We start from the raw sequence: 15,952 nt of genomic DNA, 5'->3' as shown, positions 1-15,952 counted from the left end.
TATAATTTCTTCTAGTTGGGCAGCACTGACCAAGGACTGTTATTACTTCAGGATTGGTCGAGTGATGTTACAGACACATTCAAGTTCACAATGCTGTCGTCTTTATAATCCTTTCACCAGCATCACTACTTCTAACTGCCCTCGAGGCACTTTTCACATAACCAAAAAAGGGGGAAACCGTGGTGTTTTGGTTTATTTGTTAAATTTGTTAATTGGATGAATGAACACTGAGCGTAGATGTACAGTGGGTACAAGCTCATATCCTCATAGAGGATAGAACCATTGTGTCTGCCGCCCTACATGGGAAGACAGTGGCATAATGGTAATGTCACTGGACTGAGCATGGGTTCAAATCCCACCATGGCAGCTGGTGGAATTTAAATTCAATTAATAAAATCTGCAATATAAAAGCTAGTCTCAGCAGTGGTGATCATGAAACTATCATTGATTGTCGTAAAGACACATCTGGTTATCTCATGTCCTTTAGGGAAGGAAATTTGCTGTCCTACATGTGACTCCAGACCCACAGCAATGTGGTTGACACTTAACTGCCCTCTGAAATGTTCTGTTCAGGGACAATTAGGGATGGGCAACACATGCCAGCGATGCCACATCCCATGAAAGAATAAAGAAAAAAAATAGAAATGTCTGGCACTGAGTTTAAACGGTATTCTGATCGTGCAGTTGTTTGGATCATTATAAACTGGACTGTGCTCTCACGGTTTTTGGCTCTGTCCAACCCATTCAGTTGAATTACTGCTTTGTAACATGTTGTCAACCATTTATTATTCTTGTGTTGATGAACTGGCTTCATTAATTGCTGTGGTGGATGCAAGTCAAATAAATCTTTACGACCCAACTCAATCTGTGGAGCAGAAATGTTTGGATAAAGTTAGTGTTCTAGTGAGGATCCTGAAGTGGGGCTGCTTGTACATCCAAGCAGCACTGTATCTTTTTGCTAAAATATGTTGGAAGCTGATTAGAATGTCTTCAATGAAATGGAGTTAACTTGAAGCTTGACAGTATTGGATTGGGGGTGGGAGTGGAGTCTTTGTCATTCCCTTTTTTAAAAGAAATTAAATCAAGTGCTACATTTCTGTAGACTTACAAGTGCAGTGTTTCATGAGACAAAATGGCTAATTATATCCTCGCAGTTTTGACTATCCGAGGTGCCAGCTTGAGCTTCAAAAACCCTCTCTGAATGATGAAGTGCTAATTAAATCACTTGCATCCCATTTTGGCTATCACAACAGCCCCATTAACAGGTTTATAAACTATGTTTATTTCGTGTCTGGGTCATGATGATCAGAATGTCACAAAGAAGCTAAGTGAAGGGTTGTGGTGTTTGTGTGTGCAGTAACCTGAACCAAGGCATGATACGATCGTATCTTGCAGTCTGTATATTACTGAGTCATTTAAATTGTATCTAGTTTCTGTGCAGTTTCAACTGCTGATAACCCAATACCACTGCCACCTGCCAGTTACCAGACACCTTGCATATGGCATCTGGTCTCATTACATTCCTGATTTAAAACTTTGAAAGTGAACAGTGCTAGAGACGAGGGACAGGGTGTCATCAAAGAAAAAATGCTGTCATTTTTACAACAGGCAATTGTTTTTTTTAAAAAAACCTCAGATCGATGAAATTGCAGGCATTGTTGAAGGCAGGGGGCAGGGAGACAGTTGCAAGTTTAAGGTTAGTACTTTCCAAATGATCGCCTATGCACAAACAAAGCTGTGGATTGTACAGTAGACTTCTGTAACAAAGATCTTGCCAGCACATACAGCTCAGGCAGAGTTAATTTTGTTTGATGTGCATTAAACATGGACATTGGAAGCCGCATCTTGGGTCAGTTGGCACTGGTTGTGCAGCCTTAACTTTTCCTGTTTGATTTTATGTTTAAGCTGTTTAGGTTGTCACTTGGGGGTGAGGCCGTGTTGGGCATTTGCGTATACTGCAAGCTATATATATTAATACACGGGGCCTTGTTTGCAGACAGAATGAACATGTACACACACTGCGTCAGTTTTAGCTAAACAAAATAAGTGACAGCCATTCGCTGGTCATGGCTTTGCCCTGAGGAATGAACCAATCAGAGTCAAGCTGCCTGGTTTAAATTTCAAACAATGCTTGGCAGTTGTCAATCACCATCAACTGGTGCATTCTGCATGGCAACGCTTCTACCAATTAGAGTCCACTTGCCAACCAATCAGCACTCTTTTCAGACAGTATAAATTGTTGTTCCACTTTCATTTGGTCTTGCAAATTGTCCTGATGAGTGCAAGACTAAAAGCTTTGACAGTAAGTCTCCTTTTTTCAGCAATGCTTAAGCTGTTTTTAAGAGTTAAATTGTCAGGGAGTCGAGGTGAGTGTTATGTCTTGATTTGGGTTACTCAGTTGACTTCAGTTTGGGAAGGTTGTAAGCCAACATTTAGCCAAGATGTTAAGAATATATTATACTGGTCAGTATCCTTAATGGGGCTTATTTTACATGGAGTATTCAGTTGGTCAGTAGATTGTACCATAAATATAATTATTTTAATGAGATTTGATTTTTTTCCTTAGGTAGGAGGATATCATAGTGTTTATGTAACTAAGAGTCACTGCGAACGTGAAAGCAAAATACTTGAATTGTAATTAATTTCTGCTAGCAATCTATCCCGCTTCTCTCCTATATAGAAGTGCTTTTCAAGAACTTGATTAACAGGTGTAAGATACAATTGAAAGCAATTGCCCAAAGCTAACATTGAATTGCTTAAAAAAATTGGGCAATCAGTGTTTAATTTAGTGGCTGTAATGTTTAATTTGATACTTCAGGAAGTTCCATTTAATTTTTTCCTCTCTTCCACCCCTGTTGTTAAAGATGCTTTTTTCAACATAAGTAATTTTTTTTTCTCCCCACTATGTCTGATTAAGGAAAAGCAAATATAACTTCGTAAAACGGTAGGACAGTGGATCTCAAAGCATGGTGTGCAAGGTTCCTCCGCATGGCCCTCCAGGTTTGCAAAGTCACAGCCATGGGCCAGACAACAGAACAGGCCAGGACCCTCCTCATCGCCGCCACTTGTGTGATGCCACGCAACCAGACTGGCTTCCGAGTGCGCAGCACAAGTCATCATAAGCGCGAGCAACAGCGAAGTAGTTTTGTAAACGTGATTTATATTACTGTCACAACATACAACTGCAAGATTGGATTTTCAACACTTGTGCGGCTATCAACAAAGAGGAATCAGCTGAACTTTGGGCCCTGACATGAGACTGAAGCTCTCCAGCTTGGAACCAGACATCACCTGATTGGTATCTCCTCAAAAGCAGCACCATTCTTCACATGAATGTTGATGAGCATTTTTATGGTGGCAAGTGAAAGTGGGTGAGATAAGCCTTTTCTCCTGCCTAAGTGGTCTGTGGATGAAAAAGTTTGAGAACCAATGCCATAGGCCATTGTTTTGCCTTATGTCTTGCCATTTGTAAAATCCGATTACCTTGTGGCTGATTGTTGTCCAAACACGGACATGCTGTGGCCAACAGTGTCATGAGATGAATGCCTCTACTCTTTTTGAAGATGACCAGAAAGTTCTCATTTTGTGAATTATCGCAGCCTCACATGCAGTATCTCACAACTGATGAATCCTACAGTAACTTATGATTTGACACATGAGTGGAAATATTCATCTCATCAAGCTGTTGGCTCGAGTGTGAATTTTATGGTGCACATACATGAATAATTTTAAAATGGAATTAAGTTTTGTTGTGGCAGAAGTTGTGGAGATGTGAAAAACTGGTGGGTGTGTGTGAGTTTCTGTTTTTCAAAGCCAGTGTGTGGTGTAAAAGGAATTAAGTGTGGAAGGAAGGCAGCTTTTTAGCACATGGATGAGAATGAAAAGGTGACACTCATTTACACAATCAGTGTGATGGCCCCTCCCAGCTTAGTTCTCAGTATAGCTATTTCAGGCTCTAAGTGATCAGTACAGTTGTTTTTTGGCATTTTCAAGAAGCTACAACTAACTGAAACATTTCCAATAAAATATAGCCACAAGCAAGTTCCTGTCTTGTAATGCATTCTCTGCGTTCAGCATATTATTTGAGGGTAGCGCTTCCATTATCTATCCTCCTCATCCATGCAGGGCATATCTTGACCTGTTCTGTATTGACTCCAGGGGAGCACATCTGAATTTGACTTCTTTTCTTCTTTTCCCACCACCTAGAGAAATGTCTGATCGTCGCTTAACATCTCCTTATGCAACTGCTGAGGTCAGTGTAACATACTGATGGCATACCAATCCGTATTGCTGATGTTTAGGAGCATGATATACTGTGCTGTTGTTCTGTGTTGCAGTAAAATGACTATATCACTTATTCCTAAGACAATCCATTAGAAACCAATGTACTTGGTCACAAAATAATGGGGTGCAATTTCTCTTTTGATTTTTGGGGAGCAGAAGGTCAGAGAGCTATTCGCACTAGGTCAGTCTGTCTATCTGAGGCTTAGATGTAAGTCTTCAGTCTGCCCTGTGAACATGGGTCTTCTTGAACATGGATGGTAAGTGTAACTGAGACTCAGTGAGTGAGACGAGCTTATGGTGCTCCTCAAGTTGCCCTTGAAGGTTTCACAGCTCATGGAGCACTTCATAACAGCAGTGAGCTGTTATGTAACATAATACATAACAGCTCGCTGCTGTTATGTAAGTAGACAGCTTACACGCACTTGTTCATCCAGGCTGGACTGCTGGCCAGGACACCAGGGGAATGTAACAGTACCTCTGTACAGCCACAAGTGTCAGATTAGAATGTGAGATTTCAAGTCCTGCTACAATGCTTAATCTCTGAATCTTGTGACCGGGATGCGAAGAAATGCTACTACTGAACTAGGCTGATACAATTGGACAAATTAGGGTTCTGCATGAAATTAACATACTCCAGTTCCAGTTAACCAGATTCCACGAAGCCTGGAGGGCCTATAGAACAAAAATGTGCGTTCACCACAGCTAGTGCTTTCCATGTTAACACATAATAAAGACAGATGTGCTTGAAATTGTTGCTATCTTCAAGTAAACACACAATATATGTTTAGTTTGTGAATATACCTTGTGTCATTTGCCTTTAAGTTATAGACCAAGCAGTGTCTAAAAGACAGAGATGTGCTCTTCTGTTTTTCTGTAAACTATTGGCTCTAGAAATGTCATATTTCCTATAGTCATTCTGAAATGGGGCAATCAGTGACCATGGAGTGAGATAAATTTTATAACAGTCCACTTCAGGTCTTTACAAAATGCTGGGTAAACAATTCCAATCCTGCTTTTTTTCATTTGGGATTCAATCCAAACTTCACACCAATTTGGCTACGCTGTATTAAAGTAAATTGCAAGCCATGAAGAATTTTATGCTAATGAAGTTTTCTGACTCATTCAGCAGCAACGTGTGGCTGTGTCGTATTATTTTGGAAAATGCCAGCTTTTCTAATTGTCCCTATAATGCAATATATCATAAAACCTGAAAAACTGGCCAATACTATAATGTGCTTCTGTAGACGACATGAATATTTCCTAGTGAGTTGCGTAATCATTGATTGATGCACCTGTCGAGGTTTTGAGTTCTTTAAATTGTTAATATGTGCTTGCCTGTGGAAGATCTGGCTCTGGTTTCCAATAGTAATCTAGAGAAAGGCCTCTCCAATATATTCATTGGGTGGGTTGAGGGTGTGGTAATCTGGGGAGCGGCAAGAGAGGGAGATGATTGTATTGGGAGTGATATTGCCTTCTTTTCCCAGCAATGTTAAGCTTAGATAAATTTAAAACCATGGGCATATGATATCAAATTGGGTGGGTATGTGCATTGGGACAGATGGTGACTGTATCACCCCTGAGTCACAGCAAGGTCCCAGATTCAAGTCCCACTCCAGGGCTTGAACACAAAAATCAAGACTGATATCCAGTGCAGTACTGAGGGAGTTCTGCACTGTCGGAGGTGTCATCTTTCAGATGCGACATTAAACCAAGACCCCATCTGCCTGCTCGGGTGAATCTGAAAGATCCCCAGACATTATTTTGAAAAAGAGCAGAGGAGTTATCCCCAGGGTCCTGGAAATATTTATTCCTCAAACAACATTACAAAAACTGATTATCTAGCCGTTATCAAGTTGTTTGTGTGATCTTGCTGTGCACATATTGGCTGCCGTGTTTCCTACAACAGTGACTACTCTTCAAAAGTACTTCATTGGCTGTAGAGCACTTTGAGATGTGTTGGTGGTTGTGAAAAGTGCTATATTGATGCAAATCTTTCTTTACACTGCATACAACTCAACCTGATTTTCATATTCTTTCCTGAACACTGAAGCAGATTAACTGGGAAAGTGTAATCTGAATGAGGTTGTTTCCATGCAGTATGTAGTCCATTTATACTGTCATTGCCTACGTATTTCTACCAATTTATTTAAGGTATTGGAATGTTTGATCATTATGTAATAGCTGGCTATTTAATTACTAACATCACAGCAAATTCAGGGTTAATTATCGACAGGGTTGTACAATATATCCGCTTTAATTCTGCTAAGTAAATTTTGCAGCAGACCTATCTGGCACCTTGCTTATGCATGTGATTTGTAAAGCTATAAGAATTGTCTGGACAGCTTTACTTTTCCAGCTGTGTCGAGGTAGTTGGCTTCCCCCATTCACACCCAGAGTTTTGTAACATGTGTCCGAGTTGTGCTTCTAAGCAATGCCTCTGGCCATAAATGTTTCACTGTTTGCTTGAGGATTTTAGTTACTTGAGTTGCATTCTGATAAATGTGTGACTAGTTTGTCCAGGCACTTAATGCTTGCACTGGGATTGCTGTAAATGACCAGCCAATGATTATCAGTTGCAAACTGCTCGGCTGTGGCTTTTTACTGGATCATTTAGCAATTTAGTCTTATTGAGGCAGAATTTAAAAAATAACTCCATTGCCCAGAACTGGTTAGACTTCTAAAATGTACGGCTGGCTGTGGCTGAAGAATGACAGCGGGAGGTTTGTACTTACTCTGCTGAACATTACAAACACAATAACTGGGAGCCTTTCGTGGGGGTGGGGGTCAGGAATTTGATGCTTTCAGAATGGACTGTGCATTCTGCGATCGTATCAGCTGCATGTTTATTTGGAGTCGACTGAAACACCCAGATAAATTTTCAGGGTTGCCAGTTCCCTGCCGTGGGAACAAATTAATTCAAACTTTTTTTTTATAAAAAAGAAAAGAACTCTCAAACTTGAGTGTTTGGCAATTAGGAGATGCTTTTGTGGGGTGTGTTAAACACATCTTCAGTGGAAACTTCAGTGAGACTTTGCATGGATTTCAGAGTGCATTGTGCTTCTGCACACTTGTGCTCAATTGAAACTACCTGTCATAATGCTTTCTACTTCAGAATAGGATGCTGTCGCTGTGTGTTCAGAAAGTTAAGGGCAGCCTTCCAGCAAAGCAGCATTCTACTGTAAACCCAATGAGATTACTGCCAGAGTTCTAATCCAGCCCACTTCTGAGTAAAGTAGAAAAAAGGACAGTGTCTTGTAATCCTTCTGCTGCCGAATTGATTAAATTCTGGAACATGTTCATAGCTTCAAAAAAGTATTGTCACCATGCCAGAGTGATGTGGACTCTGACTGAATTTTAACTTGAGGATCTGCATCAATGAGTAGGATAGTGCTATAAATCATCCTGACAGCTGATTAATACTCATTCCAAACTTTCGCAGAGCTGACTGTCGAAAACAGAAGCTTGTGGAAAGACCAATGTTAGGTGTGTACATTTTCTATTTACCCTTTCAACATGAAGGATACCTGTGCCTAATGTCATTTCTTCTGAGTGAGTTTCTCAGTTGAACTGGTGACCATAGACAGCTAGACTGTTGAGTCATTTTTTAAGAAAAAGATAAACCTTAAGACTTTGGATTTTGAGTTGCTAACGCAGCTTGTTCATATGACAATACTTGAGTACATATTAATTGGAAGGAATTATGAGATCAGAGGGCGAACATTTGAAAAAGAAATAATCTAGAAGTCAGTGTTATTGATGTTGTCACTGTTGCTGAGGGAGGTGGGTTAGAGGAATTTAGTCTTGCCCTCATCTTGTTCCTTTAATACCTATCTCTGTAATCTCTTCCAGCCCAATAATCCTTTTGAGAGTTCTGCACTCCTCCAATTTGGGCCCCTTGTGCATCCAGATTTTGATCACTGAACCATTGGTATTAGTCTGTTCAGCTGTTCAGGCCTGAAACCCTGGAATTCCCTCTCTGTCTCTCTACCTAATATAAGTACACCTGCTAAACTCAAGCTTTGACCAAGCTTTTGATCACCTGTCCCAATATCTCCATATGTGGACCAGTATCAGACTTCCTGTGATAATTGACTCCAGACCCACAGCAATGTGGTTGACTCTCAACTGCCCTCTGAAATGGCTTAGTAAGCCACTCGATTCAAGGGCAGTTAGGAATGGGCCACATCCCATGAAAGAATAAATAAATATCCTAGTTCTTTGATCAAGCTTTTGGTCACCTGTCCCCCTCCATACATGGCTCCATGTCCCATTTTGTTTGATGGTGCTCCTGTGAAGCATCTTGGGACGTTGTACTACATTATGGTTGTTATTTTAAAGCAAGTTGCTGTTGATGGCTAGACCTAACTAAATTAAGCATGGGTCTGTAAAATAAATGGCAGAAACCGACAGCTGGAAGGGACCATTCCCTTGAGTATAGATCAAGGGGTGATCTAATTGAGTTGTTTAACATGATTTGATAGGGTAGGGGGCGAGAACCCATTTCCTCTGTGGAAGGAGTCCAGCTCAAGAGGGCATAACCTTAGCACTGGAGTTCAGCCGTTCAGGGGTGATGTCAGGAAGCACTTCTTCACACAATGGAAGTCTAGAACTCTTCTCACTCAAAAAGCTGCTGAGGCTCGGAGGTCAGTTGAACATTTCAAAACTGATGTCAGCAGATTTTTTTTCTAAGCAAAGGTGTAAAGCATTATAGATCCAAGGCGGGTCAACGGAGTTAAGATACAGACCAGCCATGAACTAATTGAATGGTGACACAGGCTTGAGAGCTGAATGACCTCCTCCTGTTCTATGATTCTGATACTTGATAGAAAGAGTTAATTCCCCCGTAGTAACATTGATGGGGAAAGGTTTTTTGAGTGAATATTAAATTATCATTTTGCAATTTTTGAGTCTAGAATTATAACTTCCTATCATGAGTGAAAATCATTTAGATTTGATATTCTTGCACTGCTGGAAGATGTAAGGAAAATTAAAATTTATTGCATACTTTATTTCTGTGTTGTTTTCTCATTGTTCAATGTTGTGATTGTAAAGAGTATGCTGTAGTTGTTGTGTGATAAGGTGATGGAAACTTCTTTATAAAAGGGCCAAAAATAACACACAATGTCTGGTTTCTATTCAATTTAAATAGCCAATTCCCCACAATTTGAAAACTGCAGTTTATGTAGCAACATTCAGTAATATTATGAAGCTCAGCACAAACGTTAAGAGCAGCACTTCATCTTTCAATTAGGCACTTTCCTGCTTTCTGGACTTAACACTGAGTTCAACAATTTCAGATTGTAATCTCTGCCTCCATTTTGTTTCCTCTTCTTTGCATGTTTTGCAGTTAATCTTGTTTTTCTCTTGTTTTTGCTTTTGGATGGCAGTTGTCCATTATTCTCCATTCACACCTCCTCGGGACACATCATTTGTTTCTTTTCTTGTCCCATTACCACTCCCTTTTGCTTTGCACCTCCAACCATGTCATTTAAAGTATCCCATATTCTGCCCTATCACAGACTTGCCATTTTTGATTCTTTTCCATTTGACCTACTTAAAACCTATTGCATTTCTCATTTTTTCCCAGTTCTGATGAAAAGGCTTCGACCTGAAAGGTAAACCCTGTTTCTCTAGCCACAGATGCTGCCAGACTATAAATCCCCTGTTTTTATTTTACAGATTATGCACTTGACATGTAGCAATTCTTAAGCATTGCCATCCAACAAATGCACAGCTCATTGTCCCATATGTTGGAAGGTAATGGAAGAATGCATAGCATAAAATAAAACAATGTGTGATTTTTGAAGAACAATGTTGTGAATAAATTCTCACTTGGCTACCTTTGTTTGACAAAACTTGGTTTGTACGTGCAATAACGGATGGGAATAAATTGGTTGAAAGGCAGGTACACGAATTGTGATCGCAACATTAACTATGGGTCTAGCCTGTATTTCTTTATCCTGAGATTTTGTGCAGTCACCTTGCCACCGCATGTCTTGATTTTCTTTTTAGCAGAGGTAAAATGCATCAGTATTTTGTTTTTATGTTTTTTATCATTTTTTTTATTTTATGTTTTTGTCAATCCCTAAGAGATTGACCCTGTGTTACTGAAAACTATAGCCAGCATACTTTTCAGTGTTTTATACTGAATGAAGATTGGCCTTAAAGCATTAATGAAAATAATTTATTAATCACCTTTTTTCCATTCCATGAGATTCATTTGGGGCATTCGTTGTGTAATGCAGGAAAGTCTTGCTTTTGTAAAGCCTCATTTTATAGATCAGGATGCCCCAAAGTGCATGGTCAAATTTGTTTTTAAAAGATCGAATGTTTTCAGTTTTCATTTTAAGAGAATATTTTGCTAAGAGGTTAATTATTTTAGAAAAGGATGGCCGAGAGTAACTCCATGGATCAGACTTGATCTTGAGCAGAACACTTCAGTGGTCTTTCTCAGTTTACCCGAGCTGCAGCAGGAAGCACTACTAAAAGGAGCTTATCTCATTTTGTGACCAGTTTACAGATTGGAATCTCAAATGTAATTAGCTAAAATGTTATCCCATGATCATTGTTGCCTCCTGACTGACTGGAGAGGGCTGCAGTCTTCAGTGAAAAACAGCTTTGAGTGAGAGAACAAAGTGCAATCTTGAGTGGACAAAAAATTAAAATTTAATTTTGGTGCATTAAATCTAATTGCACTGTACAGTGGAATATTAATGAGGGTCACAGTGATGTTGGAGAAATAATTACTCAAGCAGTGTGATTTCCCATTCTGTGTTTGAGCCCAATTCTGTCTTGTTCTGTTTAATTTGAATCAAAGTTAACCATTGATGGTTAAATAATTAGTTATTAAATCTAGTCTTATTTTGACATGAACCCTTGAAGCAAGTTTGATGCAATCAGTTTGTGCGCACTTTGAGTCACATTAAATGTGCAACTAGAGCAGCCCAGTCTGATGTCTCTTTTTACTTTTTTTTCCCTTTTAGGACACTAACTGTTGATGAATAAGAGTCCAACAAGATGGAAGACTGTCTTCACACGTCTTCAGAAAACCTGTCCAAACTGGTCAGCTGGGCTCACAGTCATGGAACCATATGCACCCTCATTCCAAATCTGAAGCACTTATTGACTGAAGGGGCCCATGGAAACCTCACCGCAATGTGGGGTTGTGGCGCTGGCCATGCCTACCACTGGCCTCTGGCTGTTACTTGCAGGGCAGGCTCCCAAGACAGGGTGTGCTTTCAGGACAGTAGAAGCTTTAATTCTGATAGCCCCAGCATTATTGCAATGTCAACAGAGACCCAGCAAAGCCCAGCGGAGAAATACCTTAATAGAACCTCAAAAGGAAAGGCTGAGTGTCTCAGGAATAGGGATTCCTGTGACTTTTCATACAGTGAACATTCCGAGGTTGATGAGAATGTGGAAGAGTATGATGATGAAGGTGATTTGTTTCGTATGGCATGCGAGTCTTCAGTAACTGATGAAGACAGTGACTATGATTCTCGGCTACAAAATAACTCGCTGAAAAGGCGGGAAGCAGGTCCTTCGCTTTTACCAGATTCACCAAACCACCTTGCTAATGAGAACAGTAATGAAGTTATTGTTAAGAAGATCAAGCAGGAAGGTCCTGAAGACTACTACATTGTGACAAATGCAGAAATCACTGTAGACAATGATAGTTCACCTGGTGCATTGAAGTCTGGTTCAAAGTCTGGTCCTGCTTCCTACTTGGGACCTACCAAATCTTCAGCCCTCCTTCCTGCTAGTCACATGCCGGAAAAGACCGACTCACAGGGTATTTCTGTCATTCCACCAGCCTCCTCTCGGGCAGTGGGCACAAAGTCTGGACGGAGTTGCACCACTTCACAGAAGAAGCCAAACGGAGGTCAAGGAACTGGGCAGAAATTAGTTCTTCAGATGCCAGTCAGCACATCAGGAGGAAACCAGCAGATCAATATTCCACTGTCGGCCCTCCAGCTTCCCGGCCAAGAGGAGCAGAACGCTTCCGAAGACACAGGGGCACAGATGGTAAAGACTGGGGCTTCCAGCGAGGTCTCTTTGTCCCCGTCCATCAGTGCCGAACCTGAAGTCAGCTCCAGTCAGCAACAGTCGAGTGTGCCCCAATCTCTGGCCAAAGATGCCAGTGCACAATCATCAGCAACAGGTAAGACGGTCTAAAACTCAACTTTTTGTAGTACAGTTTGAAATTCGGTCCCACAACACACAAGTTCCTGCAACTGTGAGTGCACCATGAAGGGTAATTTAGGTTGAAGCTTTTTGAACAACTAATTTTCAAGTGTGTTGGTTTCAAATTCAGTGAAAGTAAATGATGTTGAAGTGGAGACCAGATTGAATTTTTTCCTAAGGCCCAGACAAAACATGTTGATTCCCTGTGTAGTTCAATATTTACTGGAAGAGCAAAGCTGTTGACATTCTTATTCTTGTGAAGAGTTGATAAGTAATTTTGAAACACACTTCGGGATACTCATTTGAAACTATTAATGATAAAATAGTAAAAAATAGTTTTACTCATTTTAAATCAATTCTATAGATTGATTAGATGGGAAAGGGGTTGGGATGAAAATGGAAGTTTTTCGCTTATTTAAGTGTGTACTGTCTCATGAATGAAGCTTTTATAATAAACACTACAATAAACTCTTGATTCATTGCCAAATTAGTCAATCACCTTCATATTTCTGTTTGGCAAGCTATTTTCTCAGACTGTTTGTTTAGGTTGAAGGAAAATTCTGCCAATTTTAAAAAGGACCAAATTTTAACAAAATCTGATTTCATTTCCTTTAAATTTAACTTTCCAGTTTTATGAAACTGAACGGACAGTGCTGTGTTGGTCAGTTTGTTTAAACATTTGGATAGATGCCTGTATAAGACCTTTTGAATCTCCTTCAGGCTCTAATTAAATGCTACGGAAATGCACATACTATCGTTTAGATGCTTCTTTCTGGTTCATTGATTTTATTTTCCAATCTTTTGGAGCACAATTTCAGAGAAAGTTACGGAGTAAAAGTAAGGTCTTGTCTAATAAACTAAGAGTTCTTTAGTCCTTGTGAATACTTGTTTTCTGATGCAACAACAGAGCGATGTGCCTCCTATTGCGCCCTGTGAAAGGAGTTAAATAGCAACAGGTTTATCAACTTGTTTATCACAAGCTACTTTGGTTGTATTGTAACCTAATATGCCACCATTTATATTTTGGGGAATCCAAAATAAATGCACTAAATGTGTGTTGATAGTACAGAAAAGGTGACTTTAGGTTACAATTAATATAATTGTTTGATAACTTGTGTGATATTTTGAGTCTGGTGTCATATTTAGCTGATGCTTAACTGATCACAGATGTAGTTGGCAGACTTCTGTTTTTTTTGAGGTGGGAGAGCTGGCCTGTCTAACAATATCTTGTCTCTGAAGAGGAGGGCTTTTGCACCGTACTCATCTTTTGTTGATGTTGTGCCAAACATTGACATCATCTGTGGGACATTCCAGCTTTTCCTTCACACCTTTGGGTGCTTGACTACACATAAGGATGTTCAGGGCTGGGGAAGAGGACCTGAGAGGGAGCATTTAGTAAGAAGTGGATGTAAAGCACTGGGGATTCCCTGACAAGTTGAAACATCCTCTCTGTATCTATCCTATTGATCTGCTACATAGTTTTAAAGATCTTTATCAGGTCACCATTTAGTCTTTTCTGGAGAAAAGACTCCCAGCATGTTTAGTCTCGACTGATAGTTGTACTCCCTCAGTTCTGGTTTAAACCTTCTAAATCTTTTTTTGCACTTTCTGTTTCATTTTTGTGATATGGAAACTAGGACTGTGCATAGCAATTGTAAGTGTGGCCTAGGTAAGGTTCTTTATAAGTTTAACCCTTTTCAAGATAACATATTACCAGGCAGCTGCACTGTCTAAAATATCATAGCCGGTTTATGTATGTGTGGAACTAAAAGTGTTATTGCAGCAAGATCACACAGAAGGATAAGGCTGTAGAAACTAAACTCTAGTTTACTGTCAAATCCGATACTTAAGTGATCTTTATGCAAAGTATCACCTAAATATAGAGAGAAGGGGCAAACTGAAGGGGTTTTACCAAAATAACACTTACAAGCTGAGGGAATGATTTGCATGCAATTTCCACCCTGAATCTTAGGCTTGTGTGTGAAGTTTCCCCTGCATTGCAGCATGCAGTATTGAAGCAGCTTTAGATTCTGTCTCCCCAGGTAGATTACTAAACAAAGCTGCACCTATTTGAGTAAAGGCCATTAGATATTTATTTTTGTAGGTTATACTTACAACTTCCTAACTTGAGGGGGAAAATGTGAATTTGTTTTTAGTAGACATGTATTTTGTTTATTTGGCAATCTGATGAGTTCATGACTGAAACTGCCAGTATTGGGGAGAGGTTAGTGACATTTCAAGATTATTGGGTTGAACATGCCAAGAAGTGACACTTTGCTTGTCTGATTTTAATTTTGGATGAGGGATGGGACAAACTACCCAAAGTTAACAATCGTCTATAGCACTCAGTGCTAGCTTCAACTTCATTTCTCTCCATTGATCATCTAACCTGAAGATGTTGACTCATACTGTGCTGGTATAGTGCTGTGAACTGCTGGAAGTCTTCTCTTGCCAGTTGCCATTCTTTGTATGACAGTTGAGATTTCATTATTGGCAGCTTAGTCACCTGTGCATCATAGGGTTGCCAACTGTGATTAAATGTATTCTTGGAGGTTTCATCACATGACTTGCCCCACACTCCAGCCATTAGTCGGCCAACACATCCATGCTTCTGATGTACTGCCTTCCTACGCCAATTGAAAAGCAAAAAGACTCATTATCCAATTGGATGATGTTTGACTGTCAGCCAAACAGCTTATTTTCCAATGTCAATATTTTTATATCTGGTAAAGAGAGATGTTCAAAGAAAATGACAAAAAAAAATCTTTTTTACTGCCCAGATGATTCTCCAGGGTTGCACTCAGCAATGTCCTGGAGATTGATCTTCAATTCCTGGAGACTCCAAGCCATCCTTGGAGCCTTGGCAACCCTAATGCATCACAGCCAAGTTAGATTCTGTGCTGCTGCAACATCCATGTGTTCACTATTTAGCAAAAATCACTGAATAACGATCAGGGTTAAAAAAAAAATCCCTCTGAAATTAAGGGATGCCCTTTTCGCATCTAAAGCTTCTCCAGATTTTCTTTGTATTTCTTTGGGTGGCACTGCTCACCAGAGTGACCCAAACGAGAGTCATGACAGTTTGCCAGTGTTGAGCTTCATTTTCCTCTTCACTTGAACGGGGTATTTCCCTACCTCTCAAAAGGGAATTGGATATATAGTTGAAAAGGACAAATTTGCCAGGCTACAGGGAAAGAGCAGAGGAGTGGGACTAATTGGATAGCTCTTTCCAAGAGCCACCACAGGCACAATTGGCAAAATTGCTTTCTGTACTGTAAGATGCTGTGATGCTGAGAACAAGACTTAATTTGACGAGAGGTTTCCTGCTGACCAAGGTTTTCAGCAAATACATCACATTTCCCATCTGGGTATGTGTATCAGATGTAGGAGCATGTAATGCTGAGTATAGAAAGCCAAAGATGTATGAGCTCTCTCCCTTGCTGAAGATTCAAGCTTGAGACAGCTGCAGGCTGAGGAAAGGGAT

General features: G+C 40.0%; 1 protein-coding gene across 8 annotated transcripts in view; it reads left to right on the top strand.

The window, feature by feature from the left end:
- The window catches only part of LOC121277052 (uncharacterized protein KIAA1958), a 171,158-nt gene that overhangs the window by 11,736 nt on the left and 143,470 nt on the right, over window positions 1–15,952 (top strand). For 2 of the 8 annotated variants that reach the window (XM_041185973.1, XM_041185977.1), the window contains exons 2-4: window positions 2,918–3,371; window positions 4,207–4,252; window positions 11,268–12,445. In XM_041185973.1, the coding sequence (XP_041041907.1) occupies window positions 11,302–12,445 (1,144 nt within the window). In that variant the 5' untranslated portion in view covers window positions 2,918–3,371; window positions 4,207–4,252; window positions 11,268–11,301. Of the gene's footprint in view, window positions 1–2,917; window positions 3,372–4,206; window positions 4,253–7,737; window positions 7,768–11,267; window positions 12,446–15,952 lie in introns of those variants that run through there. The other 6 variants (XM_041185979.1, XM_041185972.1, XM_041185974.1 and 3 more) reach the window with 5 other exon arrangements.

The sequence above is a fragment of the Carcharodon carcharias genome, chromosome 4 (genome assembly GCF_017639515.1).
Source record: "Carcharodon carcharias isolate sCarCar2 chromosome 4, sCarCar2.pri, whole genome shotgun sequence".
In the NCBI taxonomy this organism is placed as follows: Eukaryota; Metazoa; Chordata; class Chondrichthyes; order Lamniformes; family Lamnidae; genus Carcharodon; species Carcharodon carcharias.
Note: the sequence above shows the minus strand (reverse complement) of the source record. Positions and strands in the feature narration are given on the sequence as shown.